Here is a 23144-nt window from a genome sequence, read left to right as displayed (position 1 = left end):
AGGCACGTGGGATCTTCCTGGACCAGGGATTGAACTCACAGTCTCTCACTCTGGCAGGTGGAGAAGGCACCCTGCCTGGATTCTGTGTGCAGAAAGTGGGATGCTGACTTCCACTAGAGTGTGGAAGCATCTTTTCCATTTGTCTAGATTTGGGCCTTTAATCAGATAGATATGACTTTTGATGTTATTAATGCATGACTCACTCCTTCTAGGAGAGTTCCAGGCCATCTAGTCATTGAGAGGCAAGCATGTGGACTCTGGAGTCAAAGAAACTCTCAAATCATGTCTGTGACCTTGGGCCAAGTGACTTCATCTGTCTGGGTGCTCTGATTTTCTCATCTATAAAATGGGAACCACACTAACCCCTTGCAGAGTTGATGAGAGGAGTTAAGAGGATCAATTTATTGAACAGATTACTGTACAGAAATTAAGTCATTGAAGCTGCCTAGTAACCCAGTGGTTTATAAACATAAACTACATTCCTATGTATGGGAAATGGAGGCACAGAGCAGTGACTTGCCCAAAGTCACAGTGTATCTGGGGCAGAGCTGGGGTTTGGTTCAAAACCTCTGTGCTATATAATACCTAGCCTAGAGCCAACCCTGTGTTTTCTTTTTAACCTCAGAGCCATTTCAAACCCACATTTCAGATGTGGCAGCCTTGAGCTGAGGTTGAAATTCTCCTAGGTCAACCTTGGTCTCTCCTCCCCAGCCACCCAGCTTCACCCCACTACCCCTGCCCAGGCCCAGCCTTGTAGCTGCGTCTCAGCACACCTCGGATGGCGCCCCACAGCAGGCCTGGAGAGCAGTGGGCTTTGCCCCACCCAGGGTGGTCAGCTGTACTGCAGGGTCCTGGGTGGAATCTCACCTGGGTCCAAGGCTCTGCCATGGGGGGCCGTAGGCAAGTCACAGGTCTCCCTGTAGCTGAGTTTTTCTTTTTCTTTTTTTAATTGGGTATAATTGCTTTGGGGGTTTCCCTGATGGCTTAGTAGTAAAGAATCTGCCTGCCAATGCAGGAGATTCAGGAGATGTGAGTTCGATCCCTGGGTTGAGAAGATCCCCTAGAGGAGGAAGTGGCAACTGACTCCGGTGTTCTTGCCTGGAAAACTCCATCGACAGAGGAGCCTGGCAAGCTACAATCCATGGGGTCACAAAGAGTCGGACACGACTCTTTGCACAAATGCACATGCACATGTTTTCCCATGTTGTGTTCACCTCAGCTGCACAACAAGTGAATCTGCTATTTGTACACACACGTCCCCTCTGTCTTGGACCTCCTTCCCCACCTCATCCCCCCCAGGTCACCACAGAGACTGTGCTGAGCTCCCTGTGCTATAAAACAGGTTCTTCATCTTGGATGCCATATAATGGCAGAATAACAACACTTCTCCGAATGGGCGGTGGTGAGGTTGAGCACAGCTATTGGCTCTTGCTGGCTAGGCAGGTCCCAGCATCCTGTTCGGAAAGCACACGAAGCCTAGGTGCCAGGCCCGGCGCTGGGTGCTCGTGAAGCTGAAGTGAAAGAGCTGGTCTGTGCCTTCCTGGAAGCCGGTGACGGCAGGATGTTGGCTTTGATCACAGAAGTATGTGCCATGCTCTGTAGTCACACAGGGAAAGTTCCTTGGGCCAAACAAATGCATGAAATCCTCTCATGATGGGAACTCACAGAATCAGCTTCTTTCACCTCCTGGCTTTAGCAGTATGAGTGACAGGAACCATACAAGTGCTCCTGAATCACCTAACTTCTGTGAGTTTGGGGATGGGGCTGCATCTCTGAAGAAAATAAAAATCGCAAACAATCCTGCCACCCCTTGTGTCCCTCATGGAACATTTCTGGATCCTTTCGTGATCATGCTGTGAATGGGACAAAAATATGCCTTCTATTCACAATTTATCTAGAGCATTTTCCTGAGGTTCTATTTAGTTTGTTTTGCTGGTTCTTTATAATGGCATGCTCTTTGCTGCGTGGATGAACCATAGTTAATACATTAGTTTCCCGGGTTTTATTTTTCAGCCTGTAAGTAAGAGTGCATTTTGGTTTGCATCACATTCCTCCGTCAATGTTTACTGGGCCTCATCAATGTCCCAGGTAGAGATGTAGACATGAGGATGCAGTTACGAGCAAGACAAAGGCCGCTTTTTTGGTAGAGGTTACATTCTGACAGGCAGAAATGATTTCCGTTGAAGAAAAATGGGAAAGGAAACAGACCCAGGTTCTGGGAAACCCTCTCCAAAGAGGTGATCAGAGCAAGGCAGTACTTTTGATTTTCTGAGAAAAAAAAACTGTCCCGAGATTTTTAATTCCTATAGGTAAAATTACTGGGTCAGAGATATATGAAATATGTGTGGAGTTTAGACATTTGCCAACGTCTTTCCAGAATTTTGGCAGTGCTCATTTATCGTCTCCAGAATGGTACATTATACTTAAATTTTTATTTTTTGCTAATGTGATAGTTGAAACTTACCTCACTGTTTTGCATATCTCGGGTCATTAATGAGGTCAAACTCTTACTTTGTAATAAGTGTTTGAGCCACTTGTACTTCCTCTTCTGTGAATTGTTCATTCCAGTCCTTTGGGTTGCGTTGTCTGACGTGTGCGTTAGGACAAGAAGTGCAAGTAGTGCATGTCCCGGATGTAGGGAGCCAGGTTTCCTCTCCACGGAGCTGGGAAAGGCCTTTTTGAGAAAATGGGTTGTGAGGAAGTCTCTACCAGAGGCTGGGAAGAATGTGGTTCTGACAAAGGGTTGTTAATCCAGGCAGCATACCCTAGTAATCATTGCTACTATTTACCAGGCACTTTCTGGACATACCATTAATCTCATAATCCTACAAAGAAGGAAGCATTGTCCCCATTTAATAGGTGGCTCAGAGGCCTAAAGGGACTCCCCTAAACACACACCCACGGATAAAGGGCACCTGTGGGCCTTGAACCAGGTCTACTATATCGTGCTTCTCATAGAGGACCCAGCGGCAGGTAAAGCAGGTAGAATGTATACGAGCATGAACACAGACCATAAGTCCAGTAGGTGAGGTCTGTAGCAGATCTGCAGGTGAGCTGGTCCTTTCATGAGAAGCAGATGGGGTGCACATTGGATGATCGTGAGGGCTTAGCGGGACCACGAGTTGATGAAGATGAATGGCTTCGTATTCCCTTTCTGACTAAAGGAGAGAGTCACGACAGACCAAGACAGACAGAGCAACCAGAGGAGGCTCAGCTGGTGTACGGATTTGAGGCTAGGATGGGAACATAGGAAACAGTGATTTGGTTTAGTGACAGCCTGGGTGAGTGAGTGAGGGAGGCCCCCAGAGGCATGAAATACGGTGCTTGAGGGTCCACACATAGGACATACAAGCATGAATCTTTGCAACCACTGTCTCTTCTTGTGGAAACTGAATGGGCTTCCTTTCAGCGGCTGCTTCTTTAAGCTGTTTTCCTATCACAGACCATGGCTCCTTGGCCTGAGTTGGAAAATGCCCAGCCTTCCTCGGAGAAATACACTGTAAAGGCCGATGGTGAGCAGTCTGCGAAGCCTGAGAAAGGCAAGGAGACTGAAAAAGGTAAGTGCCCCCCCTCCAGCCCTGGGCTGGCCCCCTTGGGAAGGCCCCAGGAGACCCAGGCCTGTTTCCTCATTCCTCATGGCCTTCTCTGCTTGTCCGGGCAGATGACACCGGTGCCCCTATCACCAAGATAGAACTTGCGCCGTCTCATTCCACTGCGGCACTGATCGAGGAGCCCACCGAGGTGGAAGACCCCTGGGACCTGCCCGAGCTTAAGGACACGGGGATCAAGTGGTCAGGTAAATGAGGGCAGCTGAGGCAGGCGGGAGGGGACTGTCCGTTGGCAAGAGACTGAGATCACGACTTTACGGTGTCACCTTGGGTCATCTTCCCTTCGATTGTTCAAGCAACAGTCCTGGCTTTAAGAGTCAAGCCTCCTGTGATGACTGGGGGATCTTTTATCCTTTCATTCATTCATTCAACAAATGAACCAGGTTATAACCAGACCAGATCCTGTGCAGCAGGAAATGGACGAGGCCCCATCTCTGAGACACCTGGGGGTTGGGGAAGAGGGGTCCCCAGACCTCAACGTGGGCATCAGAAAGAGATTATAGAAGGCAGTCTACAAGACAAAACAGCAGAGATGCAAGCAGATGCCGCACTTCTGTTCCAGGCAGTAAGATCAGTCTGCAGGTCAGGTAGAAGAGGGACGTGAGAACCACTTTAAAAGTGAGTGGAGAAAACGACAGCCGAGGATGTAGCCTTCCAGGACCTACGAGGGTCCAGACCCTCCCCAGATGGAGGCTGTGATTGCTACCTTGCAGCCACTTTGTTGAAAATATTCTGCCTGGTTCTGAAGGTGCTTAGAAAAGCCTTTATCTCTGACCTTGCATTTAGCAGGGTCAAGTGCTCTTAAGTGGCTCATCAGTGACACTGCTCTTGCCCCTGTGAGCCTCAGACCTCACCAACCCCCTCCTCCCAAGAGCCCAATCCTTTTCACCACATTTCACCACAGGTTTCAACTGAATGGACTCCAGTGGTAATTACTTTGAAAACTACAGCCAGCCATGAAGGCCTCCCATTGCTCGGTCTTGCTAGATTTAAGACTATAGCTGCCTGGCTAGGAGGGGAGTTGGGGGAGTTTTGACAACTGAGAAGTTGTCAAACTTCTCAGTGTTTCAGCCATGCCTTTTCCCCTCCTCCAGAGAGAGACACCAAAGGGAAGATTCTCTGCGTCTTCCAAGGGATTGGGAAATTTATTTTACTTCTGGTGTTTCTCTACTTCTTCGTGTGCTCCTTGGATGTCCTGAGCAGCGCCTTCCAGCTGGTTGGAGGTATGGATGGAAGACGTCAAAGGTCCAGGGTAGGGGTTTTGGTTTCTGTGAATTTATTTCAGAAAGTCACAACTCAGCAAGCCCCATGTAGTTGCAGTCTACCCGAGTGTTCTAGAATGGAAGTCACCTGAGATCATTTGAGGTCATGCCCCATTTCACAGAAGAGAAAACCGATGCCCATGAGAGGGTTATGATAGGCTGGCTGAAGTGGCTTAGGCCAGGCCAGAGCCAATGCCAAGGGCAAGCAGTCAGCTCCTTGTGTTTGTCTGCGATCCCCGGACAGGAAGCTGTTTGACCTAAAGGCTTATGTGAGGGTTTCTGGCTGTCTTGGGGCCTCCCCACCTGAGGGGACCATTGACTAAGGGTGTTCTTAGTCTAAAGCAACTACTCAAAATCAAAGTTGGTCCTTTGCTGGAGAAGGACAGGGGTCCCTTGTTGGGGGATCTGCTTTCACTGCAGTTGCCTAAACACCTCCCAGGACTGAGCATGGAAATGAGGGGTGAGGGGACCCAGAAGTGAAATGACTGTATGCTTGGTCACCTGCCTATCCCCGATGGGCAACAGTAGTAAGAGCCAGCCCTTGAAGTGCCTACTGACGTAGGGGCATTGTCTTAAACATTCCTTCCCAAAGTCCTTCCCACTTACAGAGGAGTGGGCCAAGGCTCTAGAAGGTTGTACCCAGCACTGAGTTTCACAGCCCGTAATTGGCCTAGTGGGATTCAAACTGAGATCTGGTGACATGGAAGACCGTAGGTTTCTGCATCCCTTGGTTCTGTTCTTGAGAACTCATCTCTGTGGTCTTGGAGAGCTGGGGGAGTGTGAGGGACAGACTGACTTGCTGAATGCCACTTTGGTCTGCCCCTATCCCACACAGCATCAGCAAGGGGCCTTGCTGTCTCTCAGACAAGGCATTCCACTCCCCAGTCTCAGTCTTCTTTTAAACATTAACTGGGGGGATGGATTGATGGTCTCAGAGCACACTCTCAAGTGATGTTCCTAGTGTTCAGTTATGGACTGGGGCTAGGGGCTTGAATCGAAGGGGTTGGATAGAGAAGAACGAGAAGATCTACATGGATAAATCTCGTGAGTTGGGAATACATCCCTGACCAGAATGAGGCCATCAGGAGATGCACTGGCATTCATCAAACGAAGTACAGAGCTGAGGCCAGATTCGTGATCAAAGATGACTAGAGGAGGGCTTGCTGATGAACGTGGTTGAAGTAGATAGGAAGGTGCAGGGTGAAGGGACAAGAGGAACAGGGGTGGGTGGGATTCGAGCAGCACTGGGGAGAAGCCTGAAGAAGCAAGACGCCTGAGATACCACCAGCAAGTCTGCAGGCTGGTACCTACAGCCACCGGCCAGTAACTTGAGGCTGGTCGCTCAGCGCCTACCTAACACCCATCACATGGCTATGGGTTTGTTTTTCAGGAAAGGTAGCCGGGAAATTCTTCAACAACAACTCCATCATGTCCAACCCCTTGGCAGGGGTGGTGATTGGGGTGCTGGTGACGGTCCTGGTGCAGAGTTCCAGCACCTCCACGTCCATCGTCGTCAGCATGGTGGCCTCCTCATGTGAGTCCAGGAACCTGAGAGCCCAGACGCATTTCCCTGTTCAGTGTTAGAGGCTGGGATTTACTCTGAACATGTCCGGGCTTGTTGCCATTACTTTCCTAACTTGTCCAATTATGAGGTGCTCTGCTTAGACTGTGGGCAGCCTCCTGTTTCCCTTCCCAGGGCTAAGCCTTAAATTGGCCCCAACACTTGAAGACTCAGTTCCGAATTCTCTAGAACTGTGTTGTCTAGTCTAGTAGCCACTAGCTACATGTGGCTCTTTTATTTAACCTTAAATTCAGCTGATAAGCTGCAAAAGCTGTATTTCAAGGGATCACATGTGGCTAATGGCTGCCATATTGAACCACATAAATTTAGAACATGTCCATCATTGCTCTCAGGGCTAAGAATAAAACCTCATGTAATCACATCACATGTTGGCCTTGAGGCATCTGTGCTTGGGGATCTGACATTACAAACTTGAATCTACTCAATGTTTGCCCTGGCTATGTTGAGATAGACCCTCTGAGGGGAGCCAGTTTGAACTGGTTAATTTTCAGCCCAAGTCAGTATTAACTGAAACTTTTAAACAGGAGGATTTTGTGGAGTCTCTGAATTCCCTGCAATTAAGTGCTGAAATTTTTTATTTTAATCTTTGACATACGTGCCTATTTTTATAGTGAGATGCCCAAGTTTTTTTCAGATTCACAGTGAGGTGCAGACCCTAAAGAGATTAAGAGCTGGTGCTTTAGGGGATTACCTGCCTGAATGAGGTCAGTTTGCCTTGGGCCACATCAGGAACACAGCTAAGATGCCTTCCTCAACTTTGCTAACTTACTCTTTTCCACCCTCCAGTGGTGCCTGTGCATGCTGCCATCCCCATTATCATGGGGGCCAACATCGGGACTTCAATTACCAACACCATCGTGGCGCTCATGCAGGCAGGAGATCGGAAAGGGTTCAGAAGGTAGGAGGCTTGGAGTCAGCCTTGGCCACCACCAGGCCCATATAGGGGGTTGGTCGAGTTTTCCTAACTGTCGTTGACAAGAGAGCATGTTTGTTATCCCTGGACCTCTTAGAAGTAGCTACAGTTGAGCAGGGCTGGAGGCTGGGATCACATATTTATCAGTTGGTAACTCAGCTCCCTGATCTGCAGAGCCTGGATAACAGTATCTATCAACCTCCATGTTGCCTAAAGAAATTAACACAATCATATAGATAAATACTTAGCAAGGTGTCTGGCACCTATCGGGGCTACCTGAATTCAAGTTTTAGCTAGAAGCTTGACCTGTGGCAAAGTTAAAACAAGGCCAGTTAGAATAGCATTTACTATCTCACTTGGAAATAATGATAACTTCTTAAAGCGTCCATTAAACACAATGCCCAGCCTCTCTTCTGACTGGTTATGGGTTTTTGTTGTTAAAATAGTGAAACAGTCCCATCCAACAAAGCCAAAAACACCAATGCAAAGGTACAACGCACCGCCAATGATCATAGCAGCATTATTTAGAGTTGCCAGGATATGGAAGCAACCTAATTGTCCATCAACCGATAAACGAAAGACATGATCCATCTACACACACACACACACACACACACACACAAACAAAATGGAATACTACTCAGCCACCAAAAAGAACAGATTTTTGTCATTTGAAGCAATATGGATGAACTTGGAGGGCATTATGCTCAGTGAAATAAGTCATACAGGGAAAGACAAAAATTGTATGCTATTGCTGATATCTAGAATCTAAAAAATACAACAAACTAATAAATAAAACAAGAAAGAAGCAGACTTGCAGATTGGGGAACAAACTAGTGGTTACCATCCAGGAAACAAAAGGGGGATGAGCAAGATAGGAGTAGAGAAATAAGAGGTACAAACTATTAGGTATAAAATACACTACAGGACATAGAGCCAATATTTTCTAATAAATGGAATAAAACCTTTTAAAATTGTGAGTCACTGTATTGAACACCTGTAGCTTATATAATATTGTACACCAACTATACTGCAACTGTCACATCAGACAGATGACATTAAACAGGCTGCTGGGGGTGGTCAGCAAACACCATGCCTCGTCCATGGGTGAACTGGCAGGAACCAGATGTCCTCAGAGTCGTTCATTTTCTATCAACAATAGCTGAACTCCTGGTCCGTGATAAGATGTTCTGAGGTCTATATTATAATACCTATCACCCAGGGTGTTTGCTAATTTGATCTTAAGAAACTGAGTAGACCTTTCTATGCACCATTTTATTAATATAGAAGCACAAAGAGGTTAAGTAACTTTGCTGAGGAGTATAGCTGGGACTCAATCCAGGTTTTCTTATTGGGAATTCTGGGTTCTTTTCACTGGTACACTGATTTTTACCTCTGGATGTATAAAGTGCTTACACATAGAATATAATTGATCTAGCTCACCCCCTTTTGAGATATTTAAATAGCAATAACATCTTTGTTATTTCAAAATTTCAATAACACCTTTGGAGATGTGTATTATTCTTTTCTGGTAATTTTTTCTTGAATGATTCCTGAACAACAACAACTATATCAAACACCTTTGGGCTTTGGGGGGGAGGGGTAGTATTAATACTACTCACTTTGGGGATTGCTGTAAGAAGAAAAGTGAGATTGTATACCTATATGCATATAGGTAGGTGACACCTGCCAGAGAATACAAGTGACGACCTGCCTAGGTGGTACCCAGCCACTCGATGACCGATCTGTCTCGGGGTGGGGTTCTCCTGCAGGGCCTTTGCGGGGGCCACCGTCCACGACTTCTTCAACTGGCTCTCCGTGCTGGTGCTCTTGCCTCTGGAGGCCGCCACCGGCTACCTGGAGCGCCTGACCAACTTAATACTGGAGAGCTTCCACTTCAAGAATGGAGAGGAAGCCCCAGAACTTCTGAAAGTTATCACAGATCCCTTCACAAAGCTCATTATCCAGGTAACCTGGCTTCCTGCATAGAGGGAAAGGGGATGGAAGAGATGGATGAGGGTCTGTAATCACTGCCCTTTAGCTGTCACTGAAAAAAACCAAGGGAGGCAGAACTTCAGGAACACCAGATGGGATGGAGTTCTTGTTGTTCAGTTGCTCAATCATGTCAGACTTTTTGTGACCCCATGGACTGCAGCACACCAGGCTTCCCTGTCCTTCACTATCTCCTGGAGTTTGCTCAAATAAATGTTTGTTGAGTTGGTGATGCTATCTAACCATCTCATCCTCTGCTATCCCCTTCTCCTGGAGTAAGTGGCATTTATTATCCGTGACCTCAGCACACATGTATCATATTTATTAGCGTGGGAGTGGTGGGTGGTAATGAGTGCTTCTCGAGACTCAAGGATTCTCCATTGCACAATTCGTTCCCACCTCTGACCTCGGCACCCCTGGGCTCACTGATTAAAGTCACATCCTACTCACAGCCAGAGAGAAGAGTTTACTGCCTTTCCTCACATCTTATCCCTCTGCTCACCAAGGTCTGTCAATATTGTTGAAATAAATGGAAGAAGGCTTTGTAGATGTTGCCTTGGGGAGAAGGAGCCAGCTTGGACCTTGCTCGTTCACTCTTACCTTCATTTTTTTTCTCTTATTTGATTATCCAATGAATATTCTACTGCATGCTTCCTAGATACACGTCCATTGTTCATACCAGTCCTTCATTTATTAGCACCCACTGACATCGAGGTGCTATGCTCCACCCTGAGAGTGCAGATAGGGTGAGTCCCAGCTCGCCGCTGCAATCTGGTTCACATCCTCAGAGCCCTCTTAACAGCTTAACATCTGTCCCACAGTGGTTTTCACAATGGGCTGACTCTCTTCTGTCCATTGTTTTCTACAGCTGGATAAAGATATTCTCAACCAAATTGCAGTGAATGATGAGTCGGTCCAAAACAAAAGTTTGATCAAGATTTGGTGCAAAACTTTTACCAACGTGGTAAGTTTCTCAGAATATTGCTGGCTGAGTTAGCCCTTTTGTCTGTACTGGATAAAGTAAGATTTTGCCTTCAGATTGGGCATATAAAAGGTCGGGAGAAAGAAAAATCAAGGATTCCTAAAAAGTCAAATCTAGACAGTGAGAATCCTTAAGTCCTTAAATTCTAGATGGACAAACATGCTGTAGGACAGACAGGACCAGCCCACATCATGGACACGTTATTGCTGGCTAATTATGTTCATGTCTCCTGGCCTATCTCTGGCTGCCACCTTGCTTCCATTTATAGAGGGATTTGTGAAAGCAGTGTACCACACTTATGGAGGTTCCCTGATGCCCCAAATTTCCCTCCATTCCCCAACCAGAGGGTTGTAGACGATGCATAGTATTTCTCATGTTTGCCACTCAGACTGAGAGAAATGTCACCGTCCCCTCGCCTGAGAACTGCACCTCCCCTTCCCTCTGTTGGACGGATGGTTTGTACACCTGGACCATCAAGAACGTGACCTACAAGGAGAACATTGCCAAGTGTGAGTGGAACTCACAGAGCATCAGCCATTGGGACAGGCTGTCTGGGGTGATGGTGATTTCCTATCTGTGTGGAGCCCCAGTGAGTGAGGCAAAGAAGGGCAGTGAGAGTCACTGAACACCAATCCTACATGGGACAGTGAGCTGTGAGCTTTCACGGCAGAAGAAACTAAGGTGTGGGGACCAGGGGGCAGGCTAAAGGTCCCCCTGTAAGGGGAAGAGCTAGGACCTGGAACTCAGTTCTTCTGGCCATTCCAGACCAATTCAGAACTCATCAACAGATTCCAAAGCACTCCCTCCATGGGCTTTGGTATCTCTTTGGCAGTAACTGCAGGGAGATGACAGCCTGATTTGAAGGTGGTGTGGGGCATACACACAGCAGATACCATCACCCTTGAGTCAGGAGTCCCTGTTGTACAGTAGGCCCCGTTTGAGGCACTGGGGCTGTAGCACTGAAGAAAGCGGTGAGCTGACGGCTCCAATTGGAACAGTGATGCTCCATTTCTTTAAGAAACTATACTGTTGCCTCTGGACTCTCTTATGGCCCTGATGCTATTTCTTCTAATTATTTATTCCTTATGTGCCCATTTGCATATCTCTGCCTCTCCTCCTCTCCATCCATCCCCACATTAATTCTGAGCCATATACCTTACTACTCCAGTTGTGGTTTACCTCACAGAATCATGTGAATGTATCACCTCTTCTATTGTAGCTGCTGTACATCCAATAAAATAACTATGTTTTTTCTGGAATCAACATGGGGACACACAGGGGTTTAAAAAAAGAAAAAAACACAAGCAGTTTTATAATTAACAATTGCTACCACTCTGATTTTCCCTTCCTGCCCCAACTTGCTCCTTGAATACTTGTAGGTATCCTCATTATCATGAGTAAAACACAGAATGGGATTTAGAGGCAGAAGAATGGAGCTGGAAGCCTGAGTCTGCCCCTGAATTTTACTACATCTTCACCCTCATGAGATCCCATTGGCCTAAACATAACCTCAGGGTTATACTTAGCTGCAAGGGAAGCTTGAAAGAGTGGTCTTAATTCTGGGCTGCCCTGTGTCAAGCTGACAACCAAGATTCTGTTCCTTTGAGAGAGAAGGATGTTGGGGAATCAATAACAATCTGTGGCCGCCAGAGGCTCCATGCCCTCCTAACAAGGGCTGTCTATGGTCTCTCCAGGCCGGCACATCTTCGTGAATTTGAACCTCTCAGATGCTATTGTCGGCACCATCCTGCTGGTAACCTCCCTGCTGATCCTCTGTACCTGCCTGATCCTAATCGTCAAGCTCTTGGGCTCTGTGCTCAGGGGCCAGGTGGCTGCTGTCATCAAGAAGACAATCAACACTGGTAAGCTTGCCGCCTCTCATTCTGGAGCTTCTAGGGGTGGTGTCACTGTGCCCCTCCCCTAGAGGGGAGCTCCTGTTGATTCTCTTCTAGCAACAGCCTCCACATGGCGTTTCTGTCTTGGCTCTGAGAAGCTGTGAAAGTTACGATGCCACTTGCCCTTGAAATCCTCCTTAGTGTTTTGAGTGGAGCTTGCGAAGCCTTTGTTTGCAAGGCCTTGAGAAAGAGCCAGCTTAAGTTCAAATTGCTGTGTGTTAAGCCGTCCTTCCTGCCAGGTTCCCTGTTTGCCCAGCACTTACTGAGTCCATGAGGATCCCTTAGGTAATAAAGGGTAGCAGAAGTCTACTGTGACCCTTACTTCCCTTCAGCTCTTGGGAAGAACATGTGGTTCTGGATAAATACATCAGCATTTTGAAATAGCCAGTGAGACTCTATTGCTGAGAATGGCATCCTGGCCAATGAAAACATACCCCATGAACTCTGCCTGTGAAATGGGGCTGAGGATGTCTACCTCCCAAGGTTGTCGTGAGGGTGAGCTGAGTGACTCTTCTCTGGGTGCTTTTTGCTATGCGGGGCATGGTCCTGGACTGGTGGTGCCAAGAACAGGGTTCCTGGGGCTTCCAAGCTGCTTCACATCCTCAGTGCCCCTTTAAGTGGAAACAAAAGTGGAGGGTATGCAGGACTGGGAGACCAAGAGAGGAGGAAAGCTAGAGTCTCAATGCTCAGAGTGCTTTGCTGTTATTTGGGTGACATCTTGGTCCAACCACTGTAACAAATTCTCATAGACTGGATGGTTTAAACAACAGAAATTTGTTTCACACAGTCTTGGAGACTGGGAGGTCTAAGGTCAGGGTGCCAGCACAGTTGGGTTCTGGTGAGAACCCACTTTCTGGTTTACAGATGGCTGTCTTTTCACCATGTCCTCAGGTGGACAAGCTCTCCCTTCTAAAAGGGCACTAATCCACTCCTGAGGACTCCAACCTCATGACCTAGCCATCTCTCAAAGGCCTCACTTCCCAATACAATCACATTAGGGATTAGGGTTTTAACACATGGATTCGGGGTGGGGGAAATGACACAGGCATTCCATGCATAACAGATGGGTTCAGCATTCGGAACTCCAGTGAATATGTGATTTTGTCTTGGCAACACATCATTGCTTCCACCACTCGAATATGCAAGGTGAAAGAATGCTAAAAAATCCAATTTGCAGCTTCTGACTTCTGTGTAGGTATGGAGAGGAGTTTACACAACCTAAACCTCTGGCCCAGTTGTGTTGCCTGGGCCCTAGGGAGATGCCAGCTGGGCCTCCCAACCCATGCCTCCTCCAGAAGGATTGTGATGCATCTCTTATCCTCTGTCTTCCAGATTTCCCTTACCCCTTTGGCTGGGTGACTGGCTACCTGGCCATCCTTGTGGGGGCAGGTATGACCTTCATCGTTCAGAGCAGCTCTGTGTTCACGTCAGCTATGACCCCACTGATCGGTGAGTTTCTCCCCCGGGTCTCCTTCTGTCTGCCATTACCATCTCCTGCCATCCTCTGGGGCTGATGCCACGGGCTTTGTATTTTCATCCCCCCAGGCATTGGTGTGATATCCATTGAAAGAGCATATCCACTAACGCTAGGTTCCAACATCGGCACCACCACCACCGCCATCTTGGCCGCCTTAGCCAGCCCAGGCAATACTTTGAAGAGCTCACTCCAGGTAAGGAAATGCTTCACGGGACAGGGGCTCTGGGAGGGATCCAAACCCATCCATGGTCTTGTAAGCACATGGTTTCTAAACAAGAAACCAAGTCAAGCTTTTCTCTGTTGTGTCCAAAACTGTGAGGTGGAGATGCCTCAGGGAGACAGATTTGAGAACAACCAAAGGCACCAGCTCCCTAAAGTGGTAGTCAGGCTCCTGTCACCAGAGGTTGTTTAAACAAAGGTGAGGTGGCTGTTTTGCTGGAGGAGGAAATGGTATTCCAGAAACATAGATACTACTTCCTGTCTCCTTGCCCTCCTCTTGGCAAAGTCTGCCTGGACAATGGGTGGTCACTTGTGTTCTAAGCCTTGCATTGAGAAGAATCAGGGGGATCTGCCTTGCCTGGATCAGCTAGATGACCTTGGGCAAGATGACCTTTGATGTCTGAATCACTGTCCCCCATTTACACACCCAGTGCCCTTAGACAGGTGACCTAACCTTTGAGCATCAATTCCCTCATCTGAAAAACAGGAACCATAATCTCTAGCTCACTAGGATTATTTTAAAGATCTGATGAGGCTCTGTCTAAAGCCATGCTGTCAATAGAAGTATAGAATGAGTATAGAATATGTGAATCACTCATGAAATCTGAAACTTTTAGTACTGCAGTTTTAGGAGTCAAAAAGGAACAGGGAGATTAATTTTAATAATGTGTATGATTGAACCATCATCATTGCAACATATAACTGATATTAAAAATGATATTTTATATTCCTTTATTAAAAATGAATTTACTAATCCATTTATTAATTTGCTTTTGGCTGCACTGGGTCTTTGTTGCTGCACATGGGCTTTATCTAGTTGCAGTGAGTGGGAGCTATCTTTGTTGCCTTGAATGGGCTTCCCGTTGTGGTAGCTTCCCTTGTGGAGCATGGGCTCTAGAGCACAGCCTCAGTAATTGTTGTGCACAGGCTTGCTTAGTTGCTCCATAGCATGTGGAATCTTCCTGGACCAGGGATCGAACTCATGTCTGCTGCATTGGCCGGTGGATTCTTAACCACTGGACTACCAGGAAAGTCATTTACAACTTTTTTGGACTGTCTTGGAAATCCAGCAGGTATTTTACACTTATGCCACATCTCAGTGGATAGTGACTAATGTATCAGATAGGGCTGGTCCAAAGCCCCTAACATCATGCTCCGTGCCTGGTGGGAACATATAGGAAAGTACAAAGTGTGTGGCCCCTGGAGCCAGGCTATCTGGGTTTGAATCCCATCTCCCGTCTGTGTGACTTGAGGAAAATCGCTTAACCTCATAGTGCTTCAATTTCTCAAAGTTCATTGTTAGATGTGGCCTAATGGACTCCAGGCCCTATAAACTAAACTGTGTTTCAGGTGGTCACTTCCCTTGCCTTCCCCTCTCCCCAACTCGCCTGCCCCCGCCCCCTCCCCCGGCCCCCGCCCCTACACAGACACACACACACATATTAGGCCCCCAGCTAATGTAATCCCTCCGACTCTGGGCTGAGTACAAAGGTGAGGAAGACCCATGACTCCACTTCTAGATGACGCTCTCTTCTCTCCGATGCCGCCGTGCGGCAGACCCGTTCACCTCTCCAACCCCTTGCTTTTCAGATTGCCCTGTGCCACTTTTTCTTCAACATCTCAGGCATCATTCTGTGGTACCCAATCCCGTTCACTCGCCTGCCCATCCGCCTGGCCAAAGGGCTGGGCAACATCTCAGCTAAGTACCGCTGGTTCGCCATCGTCTACTTGATCATCTTCTTCTTGGTGATCCCTCTGGCGGTGTTTGGCCTCTCCCTGATTGGCTGGCCGGTGCTGGTGGGCGTGGCTTCGCCCATCGTCCTTGTGATCTTACTGGTGCTGGTCCTCAAGATCCTGCAGTCCTTCTGCCCTGGCGCCTTGCCCCAGAAGCTCCGAAGCTGGGCCTTCCTGCCCGTGTGGATGCGCTCCCTGGAGCCCTGGGACAAGCTCATCACCTCCCTCACCAGCTGCTTCCAGAGGCGCTGCTGCTGCTGCTGCCGGGTGTGCTGCCGCATCTGCTGTGAGCTGTGTGGCTGCTGCCAGTGCTGCCGCTGCAGCAAGTGCTGCGAAGACCTGGAGGAGGTGAAGGACGAGCCCGTCAAGGCCCCTGAGGCATTCGATAACTTGGCCATGGACAAAGAGGCCTGGGATGGGGTCACCAAGTCTGAGGTGGATGCCTCAGGCACCAAAACCATTTCCAGCGTCACAGCCTTGTAGGTAGGGGCTGCTCGGAGGCGGGAGGAGGGCCCCATAGTCCACACGCTCTCCCTCCCTCCTGGCTCTTCCTCCATTTCAGGGGAATTCCTTCCCCACTGAGAAATGACATCCATCCCAGCTCTCATTCCCTTGGCCCAGTGTATCAAGCCCACACAGTAGTTCCATCCCAGCCCCATGCTCCCTGGGCCTTCGAGGCTCGGGAAGGGGCAAAACAACACTGAAAGAGCATTAGTGAAACCCGGCCAGAGAGATGATCACAGTTGCCCCAGCACACAGCTGGGTTGGTCAATAGGCCTTTTTTCCCCCCTGACCATCCTCTTCCAAAGGAAAAGCCCCAAGGGAGGAATTTAAAGCAGGTTCTCAGAGGTGCATATTCAGTACACCTTTCTTTATTATGATCCAGCTCAGGCTTCTCTCTTTTACCAAAGACTGGCTTCAACCAAGAGCAGCTGCTCCCTTACAGTCCAAGGGCAGCCCAATCCAGGAGAAATGGTGTAATTGCCTGGGATTTGGAGAATACGTCGGTGTGGCCTTTTCCCCTTCTCAGGGCTCCTCACATCCCCTGGCAGGGTTTTCATAAGAGCAGTCCTGGCCCTGAGCTCTCAGGTGGAGGATGAGTGCTGGGAATTGGGGAACATTTGAGGGAGATGGTTCATCTCTGCCACAAAAGCCTTGGGTGCTTCTTAACCCAGCTAATTTAAAAACCAAATCAGCATATGTCCTGGCTAAAGCCTAGTGCTGATATGTCCTGGCTAAAGCCTAGTGCTGATAAAAATCACCCCTGCTGAGTCTTCTGGAGTAAGATATGCCGGTTCCGAGTCCCCTCCACTCTGCCCCCTGAAGCATAAAGCACCTGAGCGTAGGACAGCTCTACACCTCTCTCTGTACAAAATGACTGTCTGGGTCAGCTTTCAGTGGTCAGCTTCCGTCCATACTTCCACCCACCCGTCCATCCCTCAAAGCCAGAACCTCTTTCCAGACATTCTCCCATAGTCCCATCCATAAATGAACTTTGGTTCATCTGCCCTCTCTCCACGTCTGCAAAGCTCCAAATTTTTCATTGAGGGTAGAAACCAGGGCATGGCTGGACTGCCCACAGTACCATGATCATCAAGTGGCAGTGGGGTGCATGCATGTCTGTGGATCCAAGAAGTGTGCTCCTTCTTGGCCCAGATGCCTTCTCTGTGCCTTCGAGAGCCCCCGTTGTATTATTACTTACACCTCCTCTTGCCATTGCTTCTTACCCTCAACACACGTAGTTCTCCCTGGAGAGTGAGCTTCAACCAAGCCTGGGAAATGGGATCAATGCAGCCGTGCTCCCAGACCCTGTCCGTCCCTATCCTAGCTTCTCAATCACTTTAGCAGGTTGGGATACCGAACTGAGCCTTCCCTGTCCTTCCCTGTGTAGATACAGATTCCAAAACAGAGCATTTATACTCTATATTTATACTCTTGCAACTGTACAGCATTTTTCGTAAGTTATATAGTAAGTAGCACTGTGATTTGTGTGATGTAGCGCTCTCATTTGGAAGCCAGGCCAGGTTCTACTAAGAAAGACCACCTTTGTATATTTTGTAATACTGCCTTTTAAACGTGCTTCCGCAGCCTCACCGACACCACACACCCCTAGATATATGTAAATATGTAAGTTAAACCTGGGCAGGGCTGTGGTCCTCTTTGTACTCTGATTTTTAAAAATTGGATCCTTGTACCTGCATTGACTGTATCTTTCTTTTTTTTAACTGGTTGTGGGAAGTGAGAGAAATAAAAAGGATAATCAAAATCCCAAAGGAGTGCGTTATTTTCAATCATAGGGAAATAAGGACCTCCTATATCTATTTCCTAAAAATTTGAGGTCATTCCCTCATTTAATGTCACTACTCACCAACAGCACGAGCTACGCAATCTGTGGAGTCCCTCATTCGAAAAGCAGGAAAAAATGCCATGAGAGGTAGTAAAAATATCAAGTTTTCCTTTCTACCATGGTCCCTCTTTTTGATTTTTTAAAAAATTACTATTTAATGCTAAGTTGAAATTTTAAAATTATTAGCGTGACTTTTATGGTTCCTCTTTATATTGTGATGCCAGCTTTAGACGCAAGCAGGGCTTCCCTGGTGGCTCAGATGGTAAAGAATCCGTCTGCAGTGCAGGAGATCCAGGTTCGATTCTTGGGTTGAAAAGATCCCCTGGAGAAGGGAATGGCAACCCACTCCAGGATTCTTGCCTGGAGAATTCCATGAACAGACCATGGAGTCGCAAAGAGTCAGACACGACTGAGCGCCTTTCACTTCACTTCACTTCAAATACAAGCAAGAACTTTTTAACTCACATGAGGTTTTCCTAGAAGTACACAATTCGTGTCTGTTAGCTCGGACACCTAGTTTGTGTCCACCAGAACAGCAGGGACACCGCACAGAATTCACTCAATTGTTTTAATTTCTTTTCTTGTTTGTGCACATTCTGCTGACGTTCCCTACCTTACTGATGAGTAAGGAGGCAATGAAAGGGAGAACTCAAGGTTACCCTTTCCTTCTGTGTCAGCATTTTCAGCCTTGAGTGGATCGCTAACACAGGAAAGTAACAGTGGTGAGGAAAGATGTGATATGGCTTCCTAGTTATTTCTTGTGTTGTATTTGGACAAAACTCTGGTTTGAATGGGAAGCATGGCCTCTTGGGGGCCCTTGTTTGATCAGTTATAGATGTAGCACACTGATACTTTGAGGTCTTGCTGTACTCCCACTTGTGATCTGCTGAAGTTTTGTACTCATGCATGTGTGCTAAGTTGATTTAGTCGTGACTGATTCTTTGTGGGACCCTATGGACTGAGGCCACCAGGCTTCTCCGTCCGTGGGAGTCTCCATTGCATTGCAGGTGGATTCTTTACTATCTGACCCACCAGGGCATTGCACATGCTCTGTGTGAATATCTTGCGTCTTGTTGAAGAAGGCTTTCCTACCTTTCGTTCATGAATACTTGTCTATTTTGTCTTCTAGAAGTCCTATTGTTTTGCCTTTTGCCTCTAAATAAATTTTTTGGGGGACAGGGGGCGGTGAGGGAATAGGTGGAGAGTGAAGTTTCATTTGTTTCCATCTGGATACCATTTATTGCAGATTGTCTGTACCTACTGCCTGCAGTGATATTGTTGTAAAGCAAGTATCCATATGTGTTTCTGGGTTGTCCATTTTATTTCATCCTCCTCATCACACAAGTCCTCTGGCAACAAATATCCCTATAAGGAAAAGGAGGTAAGAAAGTAGCAGAAAACTTTGCTGATTATGTGATTGAAATTGGTAACTGGGTTAAGATCTTAATTCTGCCACTTACTAGTCTTGTAACATTGGGGACATTGTTTGACTTCTCTGGGGCCCCATTTCTCCATCTTTATATTTAGCTCATTGTGTTACAAGGAGTAATGACTATATATATATATATACACATATGTAAAATGTTTACAACAGTACTTGTACACAGTAAGCACTCAATAAAGGACCTTAAAAGTCTTCATTACAAGAAAAACATTTTTGTAACTATGCATGGGGACAGGTGTTAACTAGACATACTGTAGTGATCCTTTTTACTGTATATGCAAATAGTGAACATTTATGTTGTACACCTGAAACTAATATAATATTATATGTCAATGATACCTCAATTAAAAAAGTAGAAATGAAAAAAAAAAAGTAGAAATGCTACTGATACAGGCCATATTAGTTTAAGTGAATCACATCTGTCACAAGAGAGCGCATACTCTACATTTCCCTTTATATGGAGTTTGAGAACAGGAAAAGCTAAACTCTTGTGGAAAACAATTGTGTAAAAGTCATGCCTTTGAGGGAAGGTGAGTTTAGAGTTATTGGGAAGAGGCATGAAGGAATTTCTTAGGGTGATAGAAATATTCTGTACCTTGATAAAGAGTTTGAGTTTCACAAGCTTACACATTTATAAAAATGTGTCAAAAGATACATTTACAATTTGCATCCTCTTTTGTAAATATTACTTAGAAAATAAACCAGAAAGAAATATTGAACTCTGGTTACTAATATGCATGCTGAAGAATTTATAGCTGATGTGAACTGATGTAAAAATTAAGCAAAATAGTGGATTAACAGGAAAATTGATAAAAGGATAGATACATAATAAAAGCAAGTAGTATAGTAAAATGTTTATTAGGAAATCTAGGTAGAATGTATACACATATGCAGTGTAAAAATATTTCCACTTTTCTGCATGTTTAAAAATGTTTATAGGGTGCTTATTTAGGCAGCACACATACTGAAACTGGAACGATACAAAGATGAACATGGTCCCTCTGCAAGGATGGCATGCAAATTCATGAAGCGTTTAAACAATGTTCATAGGGAATTCTCTGTGGTCCAGTGGTTAGGACTCCGAGCTGCAGGGGCATGGGTTTGACACCTGGTCTCCTGACCATGCGCGGGCACACACGCCTACACACAGAAAGAACTAAGATCCTGCACAGCCAAAAACCAACAAACAAAAAATTGATAAAAATAAAAATGTTTATAGTAAAAGTATAGATAAATAGAAAACATGTATATATAATGAAGAATATCCTACACATGAAAAATATTATAAATAAATATAAAATACTTGGCCGTGGCAAAAAAAAAAAAAAGCAGTTATGATCTCCAATCTGCCATTTAAAAACTCAGTCCATGCCCTAGCCTGATGTATAAAATCAAGTTTATTCCACTTAATACCAATATGTATACATTTTTACAGAAAAATATCAATGAGTTTGATCACAGGATACTGCCCAAGTCCCACTGGAATATCTTCATCTTGCTTTCTAAAAATATAAATTTTTATATTCTGAACTACATCTGGCCCCAGGGACTCAATAAGGAATGTGGACATGTATTAGCACAGAGATTGTAACTTTGGACAAGATACTGTGTGGCCTCTAGGTAGGCCCATCTAAATCAGTCAGTTCTACCTTGTAGGAAAACAGTATGCAGATCAAGTTTGCTGAGGAGCAGTTTAGAAGTTTATGCATAAGCATAGGCTGTGCTTTATAGTGCTGAGTGATGATAGCCTTTTGTATTAGGATTGGAATGAAGATAGGAAAGTATGTTCCCCTAAGGGGACAGATTATAGACTTTCTATGCACACACCCTATCCACCCTCTTGCTAGTGGTAAAGAGCTTACCTGCCAATGCAGGAGACTTAAGAGATTCATGTTTGATCCCTGGATCAGGAAGATCCCCTGGAGGAGGGCATGGCAACCCACTCCAGGATTCTTGCCTGGAGAATCCCCAAGGACAGAGGAGCCTAGAGGGCTACCATTCATGGGGTTGCAAAGAGTTGGACACAACTGAAGTGACTTAGCACACACAAAGTAATATAAAACCCTACAATCCAAAACCAGAATCAAACAGATAGCATCTCTGACCTCTAAATGAAATCCATTTCCATTAAAAAAAAAAAAAAAAAAAAAGCACCTCCTGACTGAACCAGTATTTTGCCTTTTTCATTGGACCATAAAAGGGAGACCTGAGACCTACTCCAGGTTTTCTGAAATTTCCATCTGTCAGATCCTTGTTGGGAGTGATAGGAAGGCATTGTGAATTGAGTTAGATTCGTATCCCACACAGAGTCCACACCTACTGGGGGAGACTCAGCAGGACCAGTGTGCAATTAAGGCCCGCCCTGGGAGTCCCCGAGATGAATCTGCCGCCTGCCCAGGGCTAGAGGCAGAGCTGAGCTCCATGATCCACACCAGCAGATCCCTATCACTGGTGGACTCTGCTGTGGAAGTCGCTCCCAGGAGAGGTGCTGCCTGCTCACTGTCTCCAATGGCTGGATTTGAAGACCAGCACCCACCGGCAAAATCGTTCTAATAAGAACAGGCCCGCTGGATTTGATTTCTAGTGCCCACTCTCAAGCAATATGTGTCAGCCCTTGGACTAAAATGACCAGCATTTGAGACTGTGGAGTAATGACCTCAGACTCCCAAGGTTCCAGGTGAGTCTAATCACATCTTCCCACTCATCTCCCAACACCAGAGGCTTCCAGTGAAGGTCTAACAGTTGACATGTACCCCTCATGTGGCAGGTACTGTTCTATGTGTTATATATATTTTAGCTCACTTTACTCTAACAGACAGAGACCATTATTCCCATTTTACACACAGCAGGCAAAGGCAGGGGAAAAGCAAGGGGCAAGACAGGACACTGGTCTCAGGCAGTTGGGCCCAGGAGTTATTGTGAGTGACCAACTAACTTTTCAGCCCCAGAGAGCCTGGCTCTGGTTTTCTGGAAACAGCACCCCTGAATTTCTCCCCCTTATGGCCAGAAAAGGACACCACCCTTGTTCCAGTGGGATACTTCCACTATTAGTTGCTGGCAGCTGAGCAACAAATAAATTTGCTAAGTCTTTTCCTCAGCTGTAAAACCAGGACTATTTGACAGAGGAAAAGAGCCTCAATAGTGGAATGAAACCCAAGCTTGATCCCAGCTCAGCAACTCTAAGGGATCCTATGTCCACTAACCTCTCCAACCTCCACTGGAAAGGGAGCTTGCTCTTTCCCCAAGGAAGTGAAAGTGTTACTCACTCAGTTGTGTCCAATTTTTTGCAGCCCCAATGGACTGTAGCCTGCCAGGCTCCTCTGGCCATGAGATTTTCCAGGGAAGAATACTGGAATGGAAAGTAATTAGCCTCCAACAAATAAAAATAAATGAAAAAAAAAAAAAGATACTGGAATGGGTTGCCATTTCCTCCTCCAGGGGATCTTCCCCACTCAGGGATCGAACCCAGGTCTCCTGCATTGTGGTCAGACCATTTGCTCTATGGTCTGAGGGACCAGGAAAGCCCTTCTGGGGGAAATGTTTGCTCCACACTTAATTGGGCTGTTACTGCGATCAGCGTCATGATGGGGTCTCCCTGGGACAGGTCTTCTCAAAGCCAGGATGGAGAAACATGTGGCCATACCAGGAATACAGGGCAGAGCAGAAGGGTCAAGTTTTGCCCAAGCCGG

The 23144-nt window shown here is 46.5% G+C and overlaps 1 protein-coding gene and 1 non-coding gene across 3 annotated transcripts in view; both read left to right on the top strand.

The window, feature by feature from the left end:
• The window catches only part of LOC122422357 (sodium-dependent phosphate transport protein 2B), a 29356-nt gene extending 11419 nt beyond the window's left edge, over window positions 1-17937 (top strand). For both annotated transcript variants that reach the window (XM_043438846.1, XM_043438847.1), the window contains exons 2-13: window positions 3443-3557; window positions 3662-3796; window positions 4703-4831; window positions 6261-6404; window positions 7239-7350; window positions 9138-9333; window positions 10226-10321; window positions 10728-10848; window positions 12034-12201; window positions 13567-13683; window positions 13780-13904; window positions 15521-17937. In XM_043438846.1, the coding sequence (XP_043294781.1) occupies window positions 3443-3557; window positions 3662-3796; window positions 4703-4831; window positions 6261-6404; window positions 7239-7350; window positions 9138-9333; window positions 10226-10321; window positions 10728-10848; window positions 12034-12201; window positions 13567-13683; window positions 13780-13904; window positions 15521-16147 (2085 nt within the window). In that variant the 3' untranslated portion in view covers window positions 16148-17937. The remainder of the gene's footprint in view (window positions 1-3442; window positions 3558-3661; window positions 3797-4702; window positions 4832-6260; window positions 6405-7238; window positions 7351-9137; window positions 9334-10225; window positions 10322-10727; window positions 10849-12033; window positions 12202-13566; window positions 13684-13779; window positions 13905-15520) is intronic.
• A 2458-nt stretch (window positions 17938-20395) lies between these two features.
• LOC122422403 lies at window positions 20396-20499 on the top strand. Its single transcript, XR_006263812.1, has one exon. It is a non-coding gene; the product is annotated as a U6 spliceosomal RNA (small nuclear RNA).
• The last annotated feature ends 2645 nt before the right edge of the window (window positions 20500-23144 follow it).

The sequence above is a fragment of the Cervus canadensis genome, chromosome 19, assembly GCF_019320065.1.
Source record: "Cervus canadensis isolate Bull #8, Minnesota chromosome 19, ASM1932006v1, whole genome shotgun sequence".
NCBI classification, from domain to species: domain Eukaryota; kingdom Metazoa; phylum Chordata; class Mammalia; order Artiodactyla; family Cervidae; genus Cervus; species Cervus canadensis.
The sequence above is the reverse complement of the archived record's forward strand: the minus strand, read 5'-3'. Positions and strand labels throughout refer to the sequence as shown.